Source organism: Manis pentadactyla, chromosome 1 (genome assembly GCF_030020395.1).
Source record: "Manis pentadactyla isolate mManPen7 chromosome 1, mManPen7.hap1, whole genome shotgun sequence".
NCBI lineage: Eukaryota > Metazoa > Chordata > Mammalia > Pholidota > Manidae > Manis > Manis pentadactyla.
This window is the reverse complement of record NC_080019.1, coordinates 141360936-141380142: the sequence shown is the minus strand read 5'-3', so window position 1 is coordinate 141380142 and position 19207 is coordinate 141360936. Positions and strand designations below refer to the sequence as shown.

At 35.2% G+C, this 19207-nt stretch overlaps 1 protein-coding gene across 8 annotated transcripts in view; it reads left to right on the top strand.

The window, feature by feature from the left end:
• The window catches only part of ROBO1 (roundabout guidance receptor 1), a 1078818-nt gene that overhangs the window by 1023941 nt on the left and 35670 nt on the right, over window positions 1-19207 (top strand). For 3 of the 8 annotated variants that reach the window (XM_057501788.1, XM_057501792.1, XM_036881500.2), the window contains 6 exons: window positions 1661-1858; window positions 5862-5888; window positions 7290-7332; window positions 13328-13482; window positions 16078-16413; window positions 18184-18291. In XM_057501788.1, the coding sequence (XP_057357771.1) occupies window positions 1661-1858; window positions 5862-5888; window positions 7290-7332; window positions 13328-13482; window positions 16078-16413; window positions 18184-18291 (867 nt within the window). The remainder of the gene's footprint in view (window positions 1-1660; window positions 1859-5861; window positions 5889-7289; window positions 7333-13327; window positions 13483-16077; window positions 16414-18183; window positions 18292-19207) is intronic. The other 5 variants (XM_057501817.1, XM_057501796.1, XM_057501821.1 and 2 more) reach the window with 5 other exon arrangements.

Sequence of the window (19207 nt, the reverse complement as noted above, 5' to 3'; positions counted from 1 at the left end):
GAATAAAAAGAATGGGTCTGCCTGGTGAACTTTCAGAGGATGGAGTGCTTTTAGGATAACCATAGATAAAAGAGTCTGAAACATAAAATAAAACTCACAATCAACAAACAGTTGCAGGCAGGTGACTGTGACTATTTGTGAAAATTGGTTTTTCAGCCTTGACCATCAATAGAATGACCTGGAATTAAGTTCAAGAAGAAAATCAAACACACACACACACACACACACACACACACACACACACCCCACCCCATAAGTGGCAATTTAGTCATTTTACATAGAAAGGGATGCTGTTTTTCCAAGGCTATTTCCTTAGCCATCAAGTGATGTTTATTTTTCCTGCCATGTTTTACCATGACACAATATCATTTTGTAAGAAAAAATAATCTGTGGAGTTTTTTTGTCCTCTTTGAGAAATGTTATTCATATATAATGAGTTATACCAATTATTTTTTTGAAAAAAAAAGGAATTTTGGATTGGACCAAATGTTTCTTTTAAAGCATGTTGTATTAGCAGAACATTTTCAGAGTCAAATGACAATGCTCGTAAGAAAGCACCAGTCCTAATGCAATGGGCAAACACCTTCTTGTTTCACTAGATGTTATGGGAGAAAATTATCACTACGGACCCTGCTGGGGATCCTGCCCACTGAGCATCCTCAGTGTTGGCCTCACCCAATAACAACAAAGTAGGATATTGCTTTGATAGAGCAACAGCTTCCAGTTTTCTGCAGGCTTTGCAATCTGCTCAGTCTGGCCTGATGAAAGGGTGGGCTTGAAAAATGAATATCTTAGTAGGTTTTAACATAAATGTAAATTAAGTAAATTTTAATAGCCATCAGATTCATCCATTTTTAATTCTTGAATCAAAATAGCTAACAGAAAACATAAGCCTTTTTTACTCTTCATAACACTTGATAATTCTTGTCCATATTTAACATTCTTAGATCTATTGCTAGCCATGATTATTATTTAAAAAGAAAGATTATTCATAGTTATTTCAGTGGTAACATTATCTTAATTTTTTATTGGTTTTGAATGATCCTGAGTATTATAGACCCTTCCAAATATAGGATCAAATAATGTGTTTCTAAAGTAGTTAAAAGTCTTAGAATATGATTAGGTTGTGGCAGGGAGAGGGAATACACACCTACACACACTTTTTTCCCCAATATCTACCTTGTAGAGGAAATGAAATGTTGTTTCTCATTTTTAGAAAATATAATTGAGGATTTCTATAGAAGTCTGAGAAAGTAATGTATTTTTCTATACATGCTTAAATGGTATCCCTTATTTGTGTACTAGCATTAAAGTAATTCACTTAGAATTCTAATTTTCTATGTATTAGCATTGTATTTTGTTAGTGGTGTCCTCTGAAATTTTTAGCAATGAACTGTGGAGTTATCTGGAGTAAAATCTGTGCTATTGTCTTTGTTTCTAAATATATCCGATAAAATTATTATATCATACTTTTCTGAGTTAAACTAAATATAATTTTGCTGAAAAGCTCATGAACTATCTTAGTTAACAACGTTGAATCTTGCAAAATGAAAAACAGAAAGTATTGCCCCCAAGTTAACAAAGTGTTGATGGCCATTTTATATGTGTTCATTCTCTCATTGAGTTTTAAACCCAAATTAATCTGAAGATGGCTTCACAGACTCTCACGGAAACCCAGTGTCATCTGAGGGCCAAGTCAGCCTCGCTCAGCAGATCTCAGATGTCGTGAAGCAGCCCGCGTTCATCGCGGGCATCGGGGCTGCCTGCTGGATCGTCCTCATGGTCTTCAGCATCTGGCTCTATCGGCACCGGAAGAAGAGAGATGGGCTAACTAGTACTTATGCAGGTATCAGAAAAGGTATTAGCTTTACTAAGTTTTTCATATTTTAATATGTTTATAGACCCTTGATTTTAATCTGTGATCCAAATTATTCATAATTTTATATATCCTGTATTAAATTATTTTAACATATAAAGATTTTCAAAAATGCCTTTATTATATTGTGATAGCTATCTATTAACTTCTCTCGAGTAGCAGTGCTACAAATAGAGCTTATCAGTTTCAGGCTCAGTTCATTTACCATGTATTTCACCGAGGTAGGTCTATATTTAAATATTCTCTTAGGGAATTACTTTATTGCCTTATATTGTTCAGAAATATTTTAATCTCCCTGTCACAGGAACTGTAAATACAAGTTTTGAGCTGTCTCATACAGCTTTGAAGGAGGTGCTGTTTCCTTTGTGAAGCTAAAGAGATTATTTGTGAAATAATTACTTTATGATTATTTCTAAAATAGATATTTCTTAGTGAATGTGGAATGCATGACTAAATGATGTGCCTCAGTTTGCAGAGAGAGAAGGTTTAGTACTCTGTTAATGTTTATATTTAAAGTTATGGAGTTGAATATATATATGCTGTTAATTAGTGATGGTGATTTCATTACACAAATGTGTTTACTATTTTAGAAGAGAAAGTTTACTTGGCTGCTATTGTTTACAATTTTATGGATGAACCAAGTGTGCTGAGGTATTTCACAGACACCTTTGCCATATATCCTCAAAGTCCAGTGGGTGATTTGTGTTTTCTATTCTCTGAGAAGATCTGTTAACACTACCAGACCAGTAACCCTCCCCCTTCCTTCCTCTCTCATCAGCAAATATATTCATCAATTCTGAGCCTAGGATTCAGGCTATAGGTAGGGTGATGGTAAGTTCCAGTTTTCAAGGGACAGTCCCAATTAATGTCTTTAGTTCAACTACATTATTTACAGTACTCTTTTTTGCTCTCAAAATTGTCCTGTTTTGGTGGACATATTAGACATTTACCCTCATTATAGGGCCTGTACTCAAGTCTAGGACAGCACTTTTGCTTTGCTGAAAAGTGAATTTAAAGAGAATTACCAGTAAACCTATCCCCTCCCCCACCATCACTACCCTTTTAAAAACAATTGTCTATGTAATTCCTAAGAAACATTTCCTACATGTCTTGGCCAAGTCATTTCTCTGATCAATTACATGGAAAAGTCAGAATTTGTAATGCTAGCTAGAACTTTTCTCAATGAAAGTGCTATTGACCATCCCCATACACTTTTAAAACAGTCTGGGACAGTGGTCCAAAATATTTGTGCCCTTGGTCACAAGGGGACTTGGCAAGAAAGGGTCAACACCAATTCCTCGCCCATACTCTAAAAATAAATCCATGTTCCTCCTGCCTGTGGCCCCTGAGCAAGCCCTTCATGTACGTGTACTGCCTTAGCACTGTCATCCTTAAGTACATTTTTTTTCGGATATGTGTCCTATCTAGAGATGAAGCAAACTGTAGTCTCCCTGCCTGGGAAATGGAAAATGAAGTCTTGAAGGTTACTGCCAAGAGAGCTGGCTCTTTCTATGTATACAAAGTAGAACAATGTCAGACATGTGTTACCATATAAAACCTTTGGCTAAAATGCAATGCAGAGAAGGGTTTTGTGGGTGTCTGTGTGTTATGGAGCAGAGCAGGGTATTGGCTGTTGTGTTTTGAAATCTGATTTGAATGAGGAAATGTGACTAATTAACATACAGATGTAGAGTCTCTTGAATTTGCCAGGAATCCTGTATATTTATTGCCACGAAGTGCTGTGTAGTTATAACAATTTAATGCTCTATATTGTCTTAAAAAAATCTAAATAGTGACATGAAACCCTCTTCCCTTCTGAAATATCTTCTCTTTTACTAATGTACTCGAAGCATGCTGACAAATGCCTCTGTGCTCTTTGTGCAAAACCCATTACACTAATATCATTGTCCTTTTAACTAGCTTGTGTTTGAAGCAGAAATCATAGAACATAATTACAAATGTAATTGGTGAGCATTTGATTCTGCTTTTCTCACTTTGCCTTATTGGCACTTTTTCATAATTCTTGTTAAATGCAATTTAAAAAAAAAAGTGCATCCAGAAATCTTAAATTGTCTATACCAAAAACAATGTGGTAATTATAAGAAAAAAAAAAGTGAAATATTTTAAAGAAATTAGTGTAAAAGATTTTCTTGGCCTGTAACCATCAAGCCGGAGTGTGACTTTGGGTAATAGTGAGCATGTTTAACCAATCCCTGTTCATGTAGGTGTACCCTCTGCTAGAACACTTGGTGCCCATTGACCACATACATTCACAGACGGCAGCAGTGTCACCAACTAAAAAGTTTATTATGTTATTGGAAGCTTTGAGGGTGAAGTTCTTTGGTGTATGAGCCATAGAAATTCCATTTAGACCAACCTCTTCTCAACTCTTTTTCAATTCTTTAAATTGGTGTTAGCAGTTAGCTGGAAGTCCTGACGAGGACCTTTCGTATTTTCCCTATGCCCTTGTGATTGCAGATTAATGTACAAGTCACTCTATTCTTGCTTGAATAGCTTTACTTTCAAATGTACCTCTTTTTTTAAATGAAGGCTTGTTACTATGGCTCTAAATTTTTGATTGCAGCTAAATTACATGACTCTGAAAAGACCTGACTGAGAGAAAACACAATAGCATTCTTAAGACAGGGACTGCTGCATTGCCTGCGAAGGCCAGTGCACAAACTGGGTGTGCAGCAGTGAGGATTTTGTTTTTGTTCTTTCTATGATGCTGAGATGAAATGGTTTGGTAAGAAGATACAATTATAAAGGATGCTACAGCATTCCAGTTTGCAACCTTAAATGCCCTAATCCTAAACTAAATTCCTTGGGGACATTCAAATGTGAAATAGAAAACACATTTTTGGCAGTTTTACGATCTACAAGAAGTAATCCATATTCTAGTTTGTGTGTATTAAAGGTTTCTTAAAAGCAGACTGTCCTGTTCAAGAGAGAAATGCAGATGTCCTTGCCCTGTTTACCAGGGCAGTGTTTACTTTAAATTAACGTGAAGAGTTTGGGCAATAAGCCAGCCTCCTCCCTCTATGAAATGACGTGGAAATAGCTCTGGTGTTACCCAACACCCAGGAATGGGAGAAGATAGGGAGTGGGGGATGCAAGGCTGCTACTTTTGAGGTCTGCAGTTCAATTTCAGGCATTATTGATTAGATTAAGATTTATAACTGCAGAGAGAGTGAAGGTTTTCAGTGGTACGTCCTATTGTTCAGCTTATAGTGTGACATTAAAAAAAAATACCCTATTAATAGAGAGCTTCTACTTGTAAACTGTAATAGAGAAATTAAAATTTAAAACTGCTGCTTTTCCTGTCCATTCACAAATTTCAAAGAGATAAAAATGTAGCATTACACTGTTTATATGATAAGGTGTTAGGCATTTCTTGGCAGTGAAACAGTCCAATTTTATGGATCTCTTTGTTCTAACTCTTTCTTTTCTTCTTCCCTCCCTTCCTTCTTTCTATCCGTCCATCCCTCCTTCCCTCCGTGTTTCTCCTTCTTTAAGTCTCAGTCTCTGGCTTTCTTAATGATGAATACTTCAGTGCATCTATTAGTCTACATTAATAAGCATTTACTTTCAGATTTCTGGATAAGATTCAGGCAAGACCCTGATAATACTTGTTTAAGAATCCATCATCCAAGTGTTTGGAAATGATTAATCATAGAGGATTCCTGTTTGTACTAAAGCCATGAGCTACAGCTCTGTTACTAAACACAGGGTCATTCAGAGGCTAACCCAGCACAAGTCCCCTCTGTGCTAGAATGCCAGACACTTCCAAACGGTACTTGTAGAGACAAGCTTCTTTTTTTAACCTCAGATTTTATTTTATTCATATATCAGAGTGTCAGAACTACAGGCTTAGTTATTTACATTTGTTTTATGTTCAGCTGTCTGCTTGATTTATACTAATGTGATATGTTCCCTTTCTCTCTTCAGCTTAATAACTGGTTTATATTTTGTTTTGATTTTTCAGTCCCGTCTTTTACCTTCACACCAACAGGTATATATTTGCACTTACCCTCCTTCTTCCCTTTGTTCTTTTGGCATGTGTTGTACTATTGTGTTTCTGTTTTTATTTCATTTTCTGCAGTAATTTGGGGGAAGGGACTTAAAATGGAATACAATACTTCACCGACTCATGTCAGGCATGCATTTGAAGTGGAAAGGGTTGGTGTTACCTTTCATCCATTGAATGCAGTTATTTATTCATGACACCACATTGCATCTAGCCTTGTTTGCATGTGTTTCATGAAACAGACACGCTGTTTCTACCCTCAGCATGATTTAACATGCTAATGATCTTATTGATTATCTCATACTTGGCGGTACATTTTCCCCCTTAAGATTTCAGGTTTTCCAACAAAAAATTTATCTCCCTTGCAATTCTCAGTCCATAAAATCAATTTCCTTAAAGGTAACCAAAATATCCTGCTCATGTGAAAGATAAAACTTTTCATCCTCCCTAAGTCCAAATCCTAATATTCTGTTCTATTCAGCTTCTTTCATAGTGGGCCCTCTTCTTTCACATCACCTTTAGGAAACGATGTACCTGTAGTCTTCTCTCCTCGGTTTTAATCCAATTATTGTGATCACTGTGAGCAGTTATCTCTCCATAGCAGATTCCCAGTTTGGAGTTCTTCTAAGTAGCAGAATTTGGCAGCTTTTAGAAACAAATTTCTTCTTAGAAAATGTGTCTGTATTTACAGAAAAGCTAATCTTCTTAACCCCTTGCCTATGTGCAAATCTTTTTTGTTGTTGTTATAGCTAGATACTTATATCCATAATTTATTAAGCTGAGAATACTTTCAAAAGCTTTAAAATATATCTTCACTATATACATGTCTGATCAAAATATAATGAGAAGGGTTTCTGCAAGCCACAATAAAAAGTAGGTCACATTAATTAATAGTCACAACTTGGCATACATCTTTGTGTGTGGAGAAAAAGGTTTATTTTAACATTTATCTTTGTCTTAGCAGTACTTATACTTCTGGAAAAATAGTCTAGTAAGGGTTTTTCCTCCAAATTTAAGCTTCCACTCATATAAATATAAAATCATGAAAGTATATGATCTGATAATAAACTCAAAATATGGGAATGTGAATGTAAAATGTGTAATAGTTATATTTAATAAGAATGTCCTGATGTTTGATTTTACTCAGTTCTCAACGTCTTTGGCACATTAAGACAGTAAGAGTAACATACTTAATCCTAATCAATCAAAAAAACAATACTAGTGGAATCAGAAATCTACTTCTTGTGATGATTTTTGCAATGCTTTTAAGTAGAAAGGGAGAAAGCATTCCACTTTGGAAAGATGCTCATGAAAATAATAGCTTTTGATATTTAAACATAAATATGTCTATTAATTGTTCCTCTTTTTTTTTTTGTAACATTCTAGTAACTTATCAGAGAGGAGGCGAAGCTGTGAGCAGTGGAGGGAGGTAATTATCTTGCTTGTTTTGTAGATCCTAAGGGGAATTCCAGATATTTCGTTTTATCTTCCTCAATGACATCACTTTCTTTGCTTAAAAGGTTCAACTGAAAGGTGAAGTTAGTTCAAATCTTCTAGGAACACTCCATTCCGCTGTGCTGTGGAGCCAAGCCTGTTTACTCACAAATACAGCTAGTGACTGGCGCTGCTGCATCTCAGTCAGTGGACACCAGAGGGAGCACTTTAACCGGAAAAGACACTTCCTAATTTAGTCGATGATTAAAAGGAGTTAAAAGTAATTAAGCAATGGCATTTATGAAGATTAAGAAATACAGCTAGTTAACAGATACTATCAAAGTAGTGTTCATTTGAAAACCTACTGAACACAGCAGTTGCTCATAAGTTGTAGCAGGTTATGTTTGTTCTTGTTATTAATTCAACATAGTTTCACTCTCCATTTGCAGGGAAGTATGTTGAAATAAGAAAAGGAATTTTAGGTAGCTTGTTAACACGGCTTTTTTTCCTAATTAAAATGAACCTCAATCCTATATTTATGATATTTTTTGTAATTAATATTCAGTGAACTTTAATATCTTCACAGAGAAATCACAAATTGATGTGATAGGAAGCTTAAAGAAGCTGAAAAAAGGTATAGGCTACTTGAGCCAAGCTTCTGGATTTTCTATGATAATTTTTTTTTTTCAAAAACAGTAACATCTGGCTTGAGGTGTAGGGAAAAAAATCTTCCAACTAAACCATTTTATAATTCAAATTTGGTCAACTTACTGAGTGCCCTGCTTTGTATGGTTGCTACTGGAAAAGACAAAAATGAGGAAGACAGTATTCCTAAATCCAAGGAACATACCACCTGATGACAAAATTATTGATTCTAGCATATAACAGAGTGATTTTTTTTTTTTTTAATGTTGAACATCTTTAACCAATGCTGTACAAACTTGGCAAAAGCACTAAACTTTTCTTTCCTGGGCACTGCTGCTCGTTTCCTGTTTTCATACCTCTGAAACAAAGCCAGCCACTGTAAGGCCCAAAAGCTAGGGAGGTCTTCAGAAGGAATAAATCCACTTCATTCAGGAATTAAACTGGGGCATGTTTTTGCATCCAGGGGGAATTCCATCTAAATCATAGCTCAGGCATGCATGAAACAGCCTCAGCATAAGAACATTCACTCTTAGATAAATCTGGAATGCCTGATTTTTATAACCACCTTTCTACATGTGTATATTCATGACTACAGACTTCAGCTTTCTCATTACTCAGACATATGCAAGTGCTTATTGAGCATCTTCTATATGTTCTATACTAGTCTCTGTGCATGGAATGTGTGCAGATGCACTCTCTCTTGAACACACACACATACACACAAAAAATGTAAGTCTGCTTTCTTCTCTAAAAGAATTTACAATCCAGCAAATTATCAAATAGGAAATAATGGCAGGAGTCTCTACTTACCAAATGCTAGATTCTACAGCTGGACTGAAAAATTACGAAGTTCGTGGGCTATCTATCCATTTGGCAAGCTTGCTAAATCACCATACAGAAATAACCTTTTCAATTTATAAATAGAATAGCAGTGACTTATTGCAAATACCAAAATGCCAAATAGAAATGATATTTTTACCAAATGAAATGATAAAAGATGCTGGAACATTACAGAGGCAATAGTTAAGTAAAGATCTTAGCATCATTTCTCAAAATGGCACAGTTTCTATACACGATTTTTAATGTGTGTATTCATCAGACATATTTTTCAAACACCTACCATATGACAGGCACCGTTCTAGTTGTTTGAGTGCATCGGTGAGCAAAGTCAATAAAAATTCCTGTCCTTGTGAACCTTATATTTAACATAGGAGATAGAAGGTAAATAATAAACACTAAAAATAATTTAACCCCACAGTATCAGCAGTTGATGAGTCTTTGGAAAAAATAGAGCAGGATAAGTGGGTTCAGAATAGCACTGGAAAGAGGTCTCATTTCCCAACCATGTGTGACATTTGCATGTGTGGTTGTGTGTGCACGTGTGTCCGTGTTCTGTGATCCAGTGTGGTAAGAGAACAATCAGTGAAGCAAACTTCTACATTCACTTCTCTCTCGTCTGCCCCGTAAACACTGGCTTCCCTCGGGCATCTCACTTTGTGAGCCCTCACTGAACCTCCCAACTCATTCAGTGACACCCAGGTCAGAATGTTCAAGTCATGCTCGCCCCTGCATCTGCTACTGCATTTCTTTGATGTACCTTTTACCCTCTTCACTGTTACTATGTTTTCACTGCAGCCACTTGTTCTCCCTGGCCCACTCTATCACAAAAGCTCCCTGAAATCCTTCCTTCATCTACCTTCATTAACACTACACCCTGTTAATTCCTTTTGCCTTCATCTACCTTCATTAACACTACACCCTGTTAATTCCTTTTGCCTTTTAGAGCCAGAAATGATATTTTGAAATGCATATGGATCATGTCTCAGAGATGCTGAAGATCTCCTTTTTCAATAGAACACACCATATTTAAAATATCAAGTCCAAATTCAGCACAGACTTATCTGTTAACATATTGTCTATGGTTGCTTTCCCACTACAATGGTAGAGTGGAGTAGTTGCAAATGAAAATATATATCCTCTAAAGCCAAAAATGACTATTATCTGATCCTTTACAGAAATAGTTTGCTAACTCTTGACTTACATGTTTGTGTCTTATGATAGAATGTGAGATCCTGGAGTGTAGAGGCTAGATGGGTTATTAAATCAATAATTAAGTACAAATTTTTGTAGAGCAGTAAATATAATTTATTGAATTACATCAATAAATGCAATATATTAATTATTTATCTTGAAATATATCAAAATCTCTAAGGAAGGAAGGAATGAGTGAGTCATTGAATGAATGACTATCAGAAGACTCGAGTTCAGTCCCTGTGATAATGACAATTTGGGGAGCTGGACATTTTCTTCTCATAGAGGAGAAGGTTGGGCTAAAAATCTCTTCTAGTTTTCAAAATTGTAAATACAGCTATTCCCATAAAATGGAAAATGAGGATTGTAGCAACCAAAAAGATCTCTTCCCAATTTGAAAAGAACTAAGGACTTCATAAGGAAGACCAGGGAATGCTCACGGAATTATTAGGTAGCTATTTATTTGTTTCCCTTACCCCAAACATCCCAGTCACCTCTTCCAAAAAACCTACTTAAAACTCAAACCACAGCATAAACCAGGAAACAAAGAAAGCCTGAAGAAAAGAGTAGGAGAGTCAAGTCTCTATAAAATACTGGCGACTCTTAGGTCTGTCCATTGATTCTTCCTGGGCTTCAAAACTCAAACTATCAATGGAAAGAAGAGATAACCTATTGGCTACCCTTACTGGCAAGGCCATTCATCATTTTCCCCAGCCCTTGGGCCCTCTAGTATTTTTTTTTTTTTTTTGATTGACAAGTAAGAGCAGAGAAATGGAAAGTAATGGCCACAACATTCTTCAAGGGCATTTGTCCTCTTTTCTTTTGTGACACAGATCTGTCCTCTTGTCATAAACTAGAAAAGTTTGGTTTATGTGAACCTTAGTGTATTCCTTTCCCTGATAATAATCTTTTCAAAGACAACCAAGAAATAAGCAGAACTCAGATGTATCAGCATGAAAATATAACTAAACAAATATGTCATATGATAATGTATATTATAACATAAGATTTTAGACACATTAATTACTGTAACCAACATGGTGTTTTGCTTCTGCTTCATTTCTTACCGCTGGACAGCTAAATCTGTCTCATAAACACACTAGATCACTTGAAGATAGCCTATGATACTATTAGTTTTAAAAGACCCTGACACCCTTACAGAGTAACTGCATATGACCTTGACTTCCTCAGAAACCTCTGAAATATGCATACACACATGGTATTTTAAGATTCATTATGGACCAGTAGTCATGCCTCTCCTTCTTCCCTAAACAATTAGCATTCCAAATGCAAGCTCAAACCGAAAGTTAGGATGTGAATCCTACTTCCTATTTGAAATCATCCATACACAAGAAAATTTCTTTCAGTGTATGATGATATCAAAACATTCATTTTAAAAGTGCTTTAAAGGAGACTGTCTTTAAAAGAGAATTGTAGTAGCACAAAAATATTGTCTATTCCTTTTAAAACATGTAAATCAGACTGTAAAATTACCACTTGACCCATACTTCAAACACCCCATAATGTCTCAAATATGGAGATTTATTTCTAATAACTTCTCTAGTGATAACATGGTTGGTTTAAGTTCAAGAGAAAATAAGGAAAGCTAAAGATTACTAGATGCAGAATTCTATAACCAACATCTATTTCAAGATATCCATTACATATCTGTGATGCAGTTTGCATTTAAATATTTCAAATTTCAACAATTTAGCAACATGACTCTTCAAAGCTTGTTTTTAATAGTAAGTTTGCTCATTTTTAACAGTATTATTCAGAATCTCAAGACTTCAGACATTTCCCCACCCTTAGGAAGAATGTTGAGAGTTTTAGGAAATTTCAGCACTCTCCAGTATGTATTTATAGCATCCTGGATTAGAGAGTGATCTCTAGTGCCAGACTACTTGGGTTTGAATCCCCACTCCAACACTCACTCACTTTGTATAGCCATGCACAAGTTTCCTGACTTTTCCCAGGCATCTCAGTTTCCTTATCTATAAAATTTATAAATTTATATAATAATAGTAACTACTTCATAGAATTGTTGCAAGGATTAAGTGAGTTAACACATGTAAAGAACTCAAAGTAATGTCTCACACATTGTAAGCAAAGAGTAAATACTCATTTTTGTTATATATACGTATATGCATATATACCTCTATTTTTCATTTGGAGTTAATTATACCTCAAATAACCATGATTTGCATAGTAAATTTTTTTGATTGACTATCTGTGTGTCAGAATAGGAACCATAGAGAGTAAAATATCAGGTTTTTGCTTCCCAGGTAAATGAGAAGTATGGATACTGCACTTTAAGAAAGAAAATGCTAGGATGAAGAAAATCTGCAAATCTGCAGTGCCAGTCTGTTTACTGTGGCTCTAACAGCACTCCACGCATCATCACCTCTTTGCTGGATTTATCGAATAATGTCAGTTTTGGAAAAGGACACTGAGAATGCCATTTTTGGACTCCAGTGTGCATCTCTGGCACTGGAGGTCCGGGGCTCCCATTAATAACCGGTGATGTGCTTTATATTCCTAGTGCACAGGGAAAGAACATTAACATCTGGTGTGCCCAGAAAGACACAAACACTAATATCTCTTAGAGTGGACATCTTTGTTTTACCAGAGTTAATTCAGTAGCTTTCCCCTGTTTATGCTGGGCTTTATGGCATTTTACATTGTCACCATCAGAAATTTCTGACAAGCTTACAGAACTGTGCACTGAAACATTGATGATGCTCTCTGTAAAATGTCACAGAGCCCCATGCATTTTCTGAAACATAGTTTTAAAGAAAAATATGCAAATATGATTACTGTGAAGGATCCATTGTCTAAATAAAGGAGCTTCTTTCATTTTCTTTGTGAAGCTCATGATTGTGAGAAGGTTCATGATTTTCTAATAGGTCAAAAATGAAGAAATGGAAACTATCTTACCAGTGGTATTCTTTAAGCTACTAAGACACTAAAAAAATTATGTATTTCTGTTTTAGATTCTATGGTTGATACCATGTTTGCAAAATTTTGATCACTGTGATGAAAGATGGACTAGAACATTGCAAGGAGCACACTAGTTTACGTCTGAAGCACAACTCTGCCAGTTTACAGTTATGGTTATATAAACTGAGGCACATCCCAGAATATTACCTTATAGTTGTTCTGTTTGTAAAGAAAAAGGAATAATAATATCATTCACCACAGTTGACCAAATTACTTGTAAGAATAATGAGGTGACAGATTTGTTGGAATTCTGAATAGGAAGTATGACTTGCTATTTATGTAAAATTTGCTTTTACCTACTTTTCTTCCCATAGGCCAGGACTTCTCAACATCAGTGAACCTGCCGCTCAGCCGTGGCTGGCAGACACATGGCCGAATACCGGCAACAATCACAATGACTGCTCCATCAACTGCTGCACGGCCGGCAACGGGAACAGTGACGGCAACCTGACTACCTACAGCCGCCCAGGTGAGACACGGAGACGCGTTGATGGGCATGAGCCTTGTTAAAGACCCTTGTAAGCCAGAAGGAGTTAATTTCTTTCCCACCCCCTGCATGGGACAGGGAAATTCGATTAACAATTTCATGAAACGCTGATTATTTATTGTTTAGCAAACTAGCCTCACGCACATAGTTTCTCCTCCGTATCTCTGCGTCTCACTCTCCACCAGAACATTTCCCAGGATGCAGTGGGAAAATAGAGAATAGAAACTCTGGGACAGATAGAAAATAAGGAAAAATGAAATTATGTAAAAGTCGTCTTCGTGAGAATGTATATAGTTTCAACTTTTCACTGTAATTATTTAATTATTTTCAAGATGTGGGGAATAAAACAGAACAAAAAGGCAGCAGACCTATAGAGTGAACCAAATTCTTTAATAGTAGTAACAGTAATATACTTGAACAACAGTAATAACAAAAAATTAAATGAAAATGAACTGAAATTCAAAATCATATTTTTATGGTATAGGAGTAAATCCTAAGGATATAAGATATATATCCCTTTGCAGGTGTATATGTACATTTATTTTATATTGTGCGTTTTTGGTTCAGAAATATGTGTGAAGAAATTACTCAGCTGAAATTTCATGCTCAAGCATGACAGTATAATATAATGTGGATGTAAAGTATGCAATACTTAAAGGAATAATCAGAAAATTACAAATGATTTTTTAGAAAACCAAAAACCCCTCAGCATTCTCAAATATGGGAGATATTAAAAGAATTGTAAAAAATAAAAAATGTGACTATAGGAGTAAAATAATCCATGGAATTAAAGAAAAGAGAGATAGAAAATGGCATTTAGGTTACAAGGCCATGCACCATAAAGAACAAATCAGAGTAATTCTGTATGTCTCCAGTCTCCATAGAAATTGGATATCGTATATCCAGGTGACCAAGTTCATGTTCTCCAGTGGTCCATATTCTAGTTGTCCAGAAAGACAAATGCTCACATAATTAGAAATAAAAGAAGGATTATACTGAACCCTATAGGACATGAAAAGTGACAATACTCATTTAAATTAATATAGAGAGAGCTGGGCTGTCCAATACAGTAGCCTCTGGCTACATGTGAATATTTAAATTTAAATTAAATAAAATACAATTTAAAATTCAGTTCCTTCTTCACACATTTCAAGTGCTCAGTAACCACACATTTCAAGTGCTCAGTAACCACATGTGACCAGTGGCTCCTCTCTTAGACAATTCAGAATAGAGCATGCCCATCATCTCAGAAAGTTCTGCTGAGTAGCACTCATTTAGAAAGACTGGTGAAGAAAAATGAGAAAAAAACATACTGCCTTTAATAATACTTAACCACTACTAAAAAAAAAATAAATGCCTAGAAATCAGAATTACTAAAAACCAGATCAGTCAAATATCCCACCCATTCCCTGACCAATTATTATTGAAATGCAGAGTAGTTGAATTCAGTATTAGAAATTGCACATTTTTCTTAAAATTAAACTCATATTTACTTTACTTTCTATTAGCAACTGTGTTAATTTACCATTTTTTAAGATATCTCGTTGAAAACCAGTCTTCAATGTGCTGCCTTCATGTTGGTGCCACTTTGAATGACATGAATAAAATAATGATATTTCTATGTCAGTGATATTTTATTTTTAAAATAATGATATTTTATTGTAACAACTAATTTTTTAATCTAAAAATGTTTTAATTTTAAACTATGCTTTTAGTTCTTCTTGCTGTTTTAATGTTTTCCACTGAAGATTTTAAACATATATATATATATATATATCTCAGTTATTTAATTCTCAAATATCTCAGTGAGTAATATATAGAGGGAAATTGAAATAGTGAACATACTAGATATTATTTCAGAATTTCTCTGATCAAATTATCCTGGTAATTTATGATTCATTTTGTCATCATTATTAATCATTTTATACTTCTTGGGGTGTCATTATGAAACCATGAAAAAGTGATTATATAACATCCTTCACTGATAATGATTATTCTGCATGATCAAGAGAAGAACTAATAAAATTCTCTAAACACTATTTACTATCACTTTACTTCTTTTTCTCATAACTTTGAGCAGAGTTACTTTATAAAGATTGAAATCTCAAGTTCTTGGTGCGACAGCAGAGTTTTTTCCCTTTATTTGTATTTTCAACTTACTATATCCTTTGTTCTGTTGCTTCAACAGCTAACTAGTAGCTCCAGATAGTTGTCACTCACTAGAAAACTTAAATTTGGCACATATTCACATGTATATTATTTTAGTGGAGTTCTATTAACTGGGTTGTTAAGGGAAACTCATCTTAAATTGGGAGAATTATTTACTACCATAGCACTAGCAGAAGTTCAACATCAATTAGTCTCTATAAATTCTGTGTGTCCTCTCTTATTCCCTCAAATTTTAGTTGTTTTCTTTAGAAATTACACATGAATATGTGGCCCTTTTTACTGAGCTTACTTAAGCCCATTTATACTCTACATAACAATTGTATTGTGACTCACAACGCTACTTACAAAGAAATTTAAAAGAATAACCATGCAGAATGACTTTCTCCTTTTCCTCTCCGTTGCACATAGCTGATTGTATAGCAAATTATAACAACCAACTGGATAACAAACAAACAAATCTGATGCTCCCTGAGTCAACTGTTTATGGTGATGTGGACCTTAGTAACAAAATCAATGAGATGAAAACCTTCAATAGCCCAAATCTGAAGGACGGGCGTTTTGTCAATCCATCAGGGCAGCCCACTCCCTACGCCACCACCCAGCTCATCCAGTCAAACCTCAGCAACAACATCAACAATGGCAGCGGGGACGCCAGCGAGAAGCACTGGAAACCACCTGGACAGCAGAAGCCAGAAGGGGCACCAATTCAGTATAACATCATGGAGCAAAACAAACTGAACAAAGGTGAAGACCTTGGCCTTTATTCCCACCCTCTCTGCACTGGTGCCCTTAACCCTTCAGCCCACGTGGAAACGTGCAAGTATGGGGCTAGCAAGTACAATCTTTCTTTTGTTACTAATGTGTTTTCACTTCTTGGTTTTCAAAATTTCCAGTGTCACAGAGTGAATTAGCACAACAATAACCTTGGAAAATTGATTTTATAATAATATATAAGTATTTTCAAATGATTTGGAGATGAATTTAAATTTAATCATAGGTGTGGAATTGCTTAGCCAATCTTTTATTTATAAGGCTGATGTGCAACCATCACAATACCTCACTTTTTAAATAAATAGACTCTCCCATTCTCTCCACTTGTGAATGGAAGATAATTGCTTCTACATGGTCATCTAAATGAATAGCATTTTTATATCAAACTGAAGAAAAATAATTAAACTTGAATTGGAGAAGTGGTTCCGTCTGTTGTATTTCTCCTACCTCCTGTGGTCACTAAGATGGCAGCATGTATGATTTTAGAACCAAAATTTCTCTGATTGAAGTGTGTCAGGATAGAACCTAAAATAAATTTAGTGTTAACTTGTAACAGCAGAATTGTGTTAGCAGAACAGCCTGAGGAGAATGTTTCTCTATGGTAATATGGGTGAGTTGGAAGAAAAAGGTATTTGCTTTACTTATAAGTCCTTTAGGCTACCCTCTCATAACATGATTTTCAAAGTCATACCCCTAAGGGGAAAAAAAAAAAGATTGCTCAAATTTGAATAGATAACAGCAATTTTGTACAAGCGTCCAGGTAAAGAATACATTTTATTGTAGATAACTAGAGACATTTATTTTCTGTTGTCTTGAGTTGGGACCATTTTCTTCAAAATAAAGCTTATTACACTTGGAGATTACAAGAAGGAAACTAAAGCAAATATTTTATTTGATTAAATCAGTGTTATTTATCTTAATTTAACAGTACAATTATCTAGCTTTTTTGTAAGTTTAGGAAAATGCTTGATTGGTGTAATAACCTTATTCAATAAATATTTATTAAGACTCTTGCACAACTCCATGACAAAAGCTGACAAAGATGAATAGGACAGTTTCTGCAATCATACATTTACAGTGAAGATTCAAACTATTGTTACATTAGTCTGCCATAGCATATGACTCTCCTGTGGACTTTGGAAAGCTCAGACAGTCCTCTGTACAAATATTTCAGTCTTATTTATTGTTTAAACTGCTTGTAAACACACTTGGTATGTCAAACTGTTATAAAGACCTAGAATGCAACTAGACTGACAGATAATTACTCAGTACATTCTGAGTAAGTACAAACATTTCTATGGCAGATGATACTTTGCTTCTTATCATGGATATGTTTCTTATTAGATGTAGTCTTGCTGATTAATTTCAGTTTTATTTTTATTTTATTTTATATATTATGATTTACAGACATGATATTTTCCTGATTTCTTATTGTTAAAATTATTTGTTACTACAGTTTTCAAGTTCAGAAGTCAAGCAATTCTAATTTCTACCTTAGCTGATTTTCAAGTATTTTAAAGAGAAGAAATAATCCTTCGTATGATCTGGTCATACCTATGTTTAGTCTGATTCATGTAAAACATCAGATACAAAGACTTTGTATTTTGTAAATCTTCTGGAACTCTTATGAATGTATTAGCAAATGATCACCATGATGGTTTAAAAGCCTAATTGTTAATAAATGATTGAGGCACCAAAGAGAAAATAAAAGCCTAATACTTTTTCCATATCTGAAATGTCTAGATTATAGAGCAAATGACACAATTCCTCCAACTATCCCATACAACCAGTCATACGACCAGAATACAGGAGGATCCTACAACAGTTCAGACCGGGGCAGTAGTACATCTGGTAAGTATAGAGAACTGAAAGAAAGCGGAATTCTCCTTTAATATTCCAAGTTGATGAATTGGATGTTAACGAACTGGTGTGCAGACATGACATGTCTAAACACTGTCTAACTGGAATCTTCCAGTCTTGGGTCTTGTCTCTGCAATCTGCAGCACTGTGTACTCGCTAAACCATTTCATGTTGTATTTGGTAACAAAGATTAAGGATTTTTCTCTTTGTTAATGAGCTTGCATAAAGCCAGAAGCATGGAGTAACCTTTAAAGGCAGTTGAAACTTCTTTTTCTCCCTCAGCCAAAATATAACTAAATATATCAGACATATAGTTAATCTGCTGAATATGTTACCATCTGAAATAAAACTATAAATGCACATAAAATTTGAGCATACTTGAGCAGAATCACAAGTCTAAGAGACAATAACATGAGATTAGGTGCAGTAGAAACCTGCTTCAGTTTATCATCTGCATCTCCCTCAGTTCTTGCTTGGAAACCTCATGAAGTCACCTCCCAACTTAAGTCTGTAAATGCCTCAGAAGCCACGTTGAGGCCTCTTCCCTGTAGTCTTCATGCTGTTGCAGCTGTTTGCCAGCTGTTTTCTTGATAGGGGCTACAGATGGGAGTTTGCTGGTACTTAAGAACTGTTTTTCTAATTAAAGGCGGTTCATTATTAGAAGTAACATGTGGCAAGTCACACCACAATGAGAACAAAATCAATTGATCTTGACTCTAGAGTGTTTCTCTGGGAGAGGGTAGAAATATCATCTCCCAACAACTGGAGTAAAGTTGTTCCTGCTTGCTTTGTGTCTCTACCACTTTTCTGATGAGTATGGATTTGCATTTTACCACCTTCCCTTGACTAAGGCATGCTGATTTGGCACTTTGTAGTTTGCATTTTGTCACTAATTTGAAACTGTCCC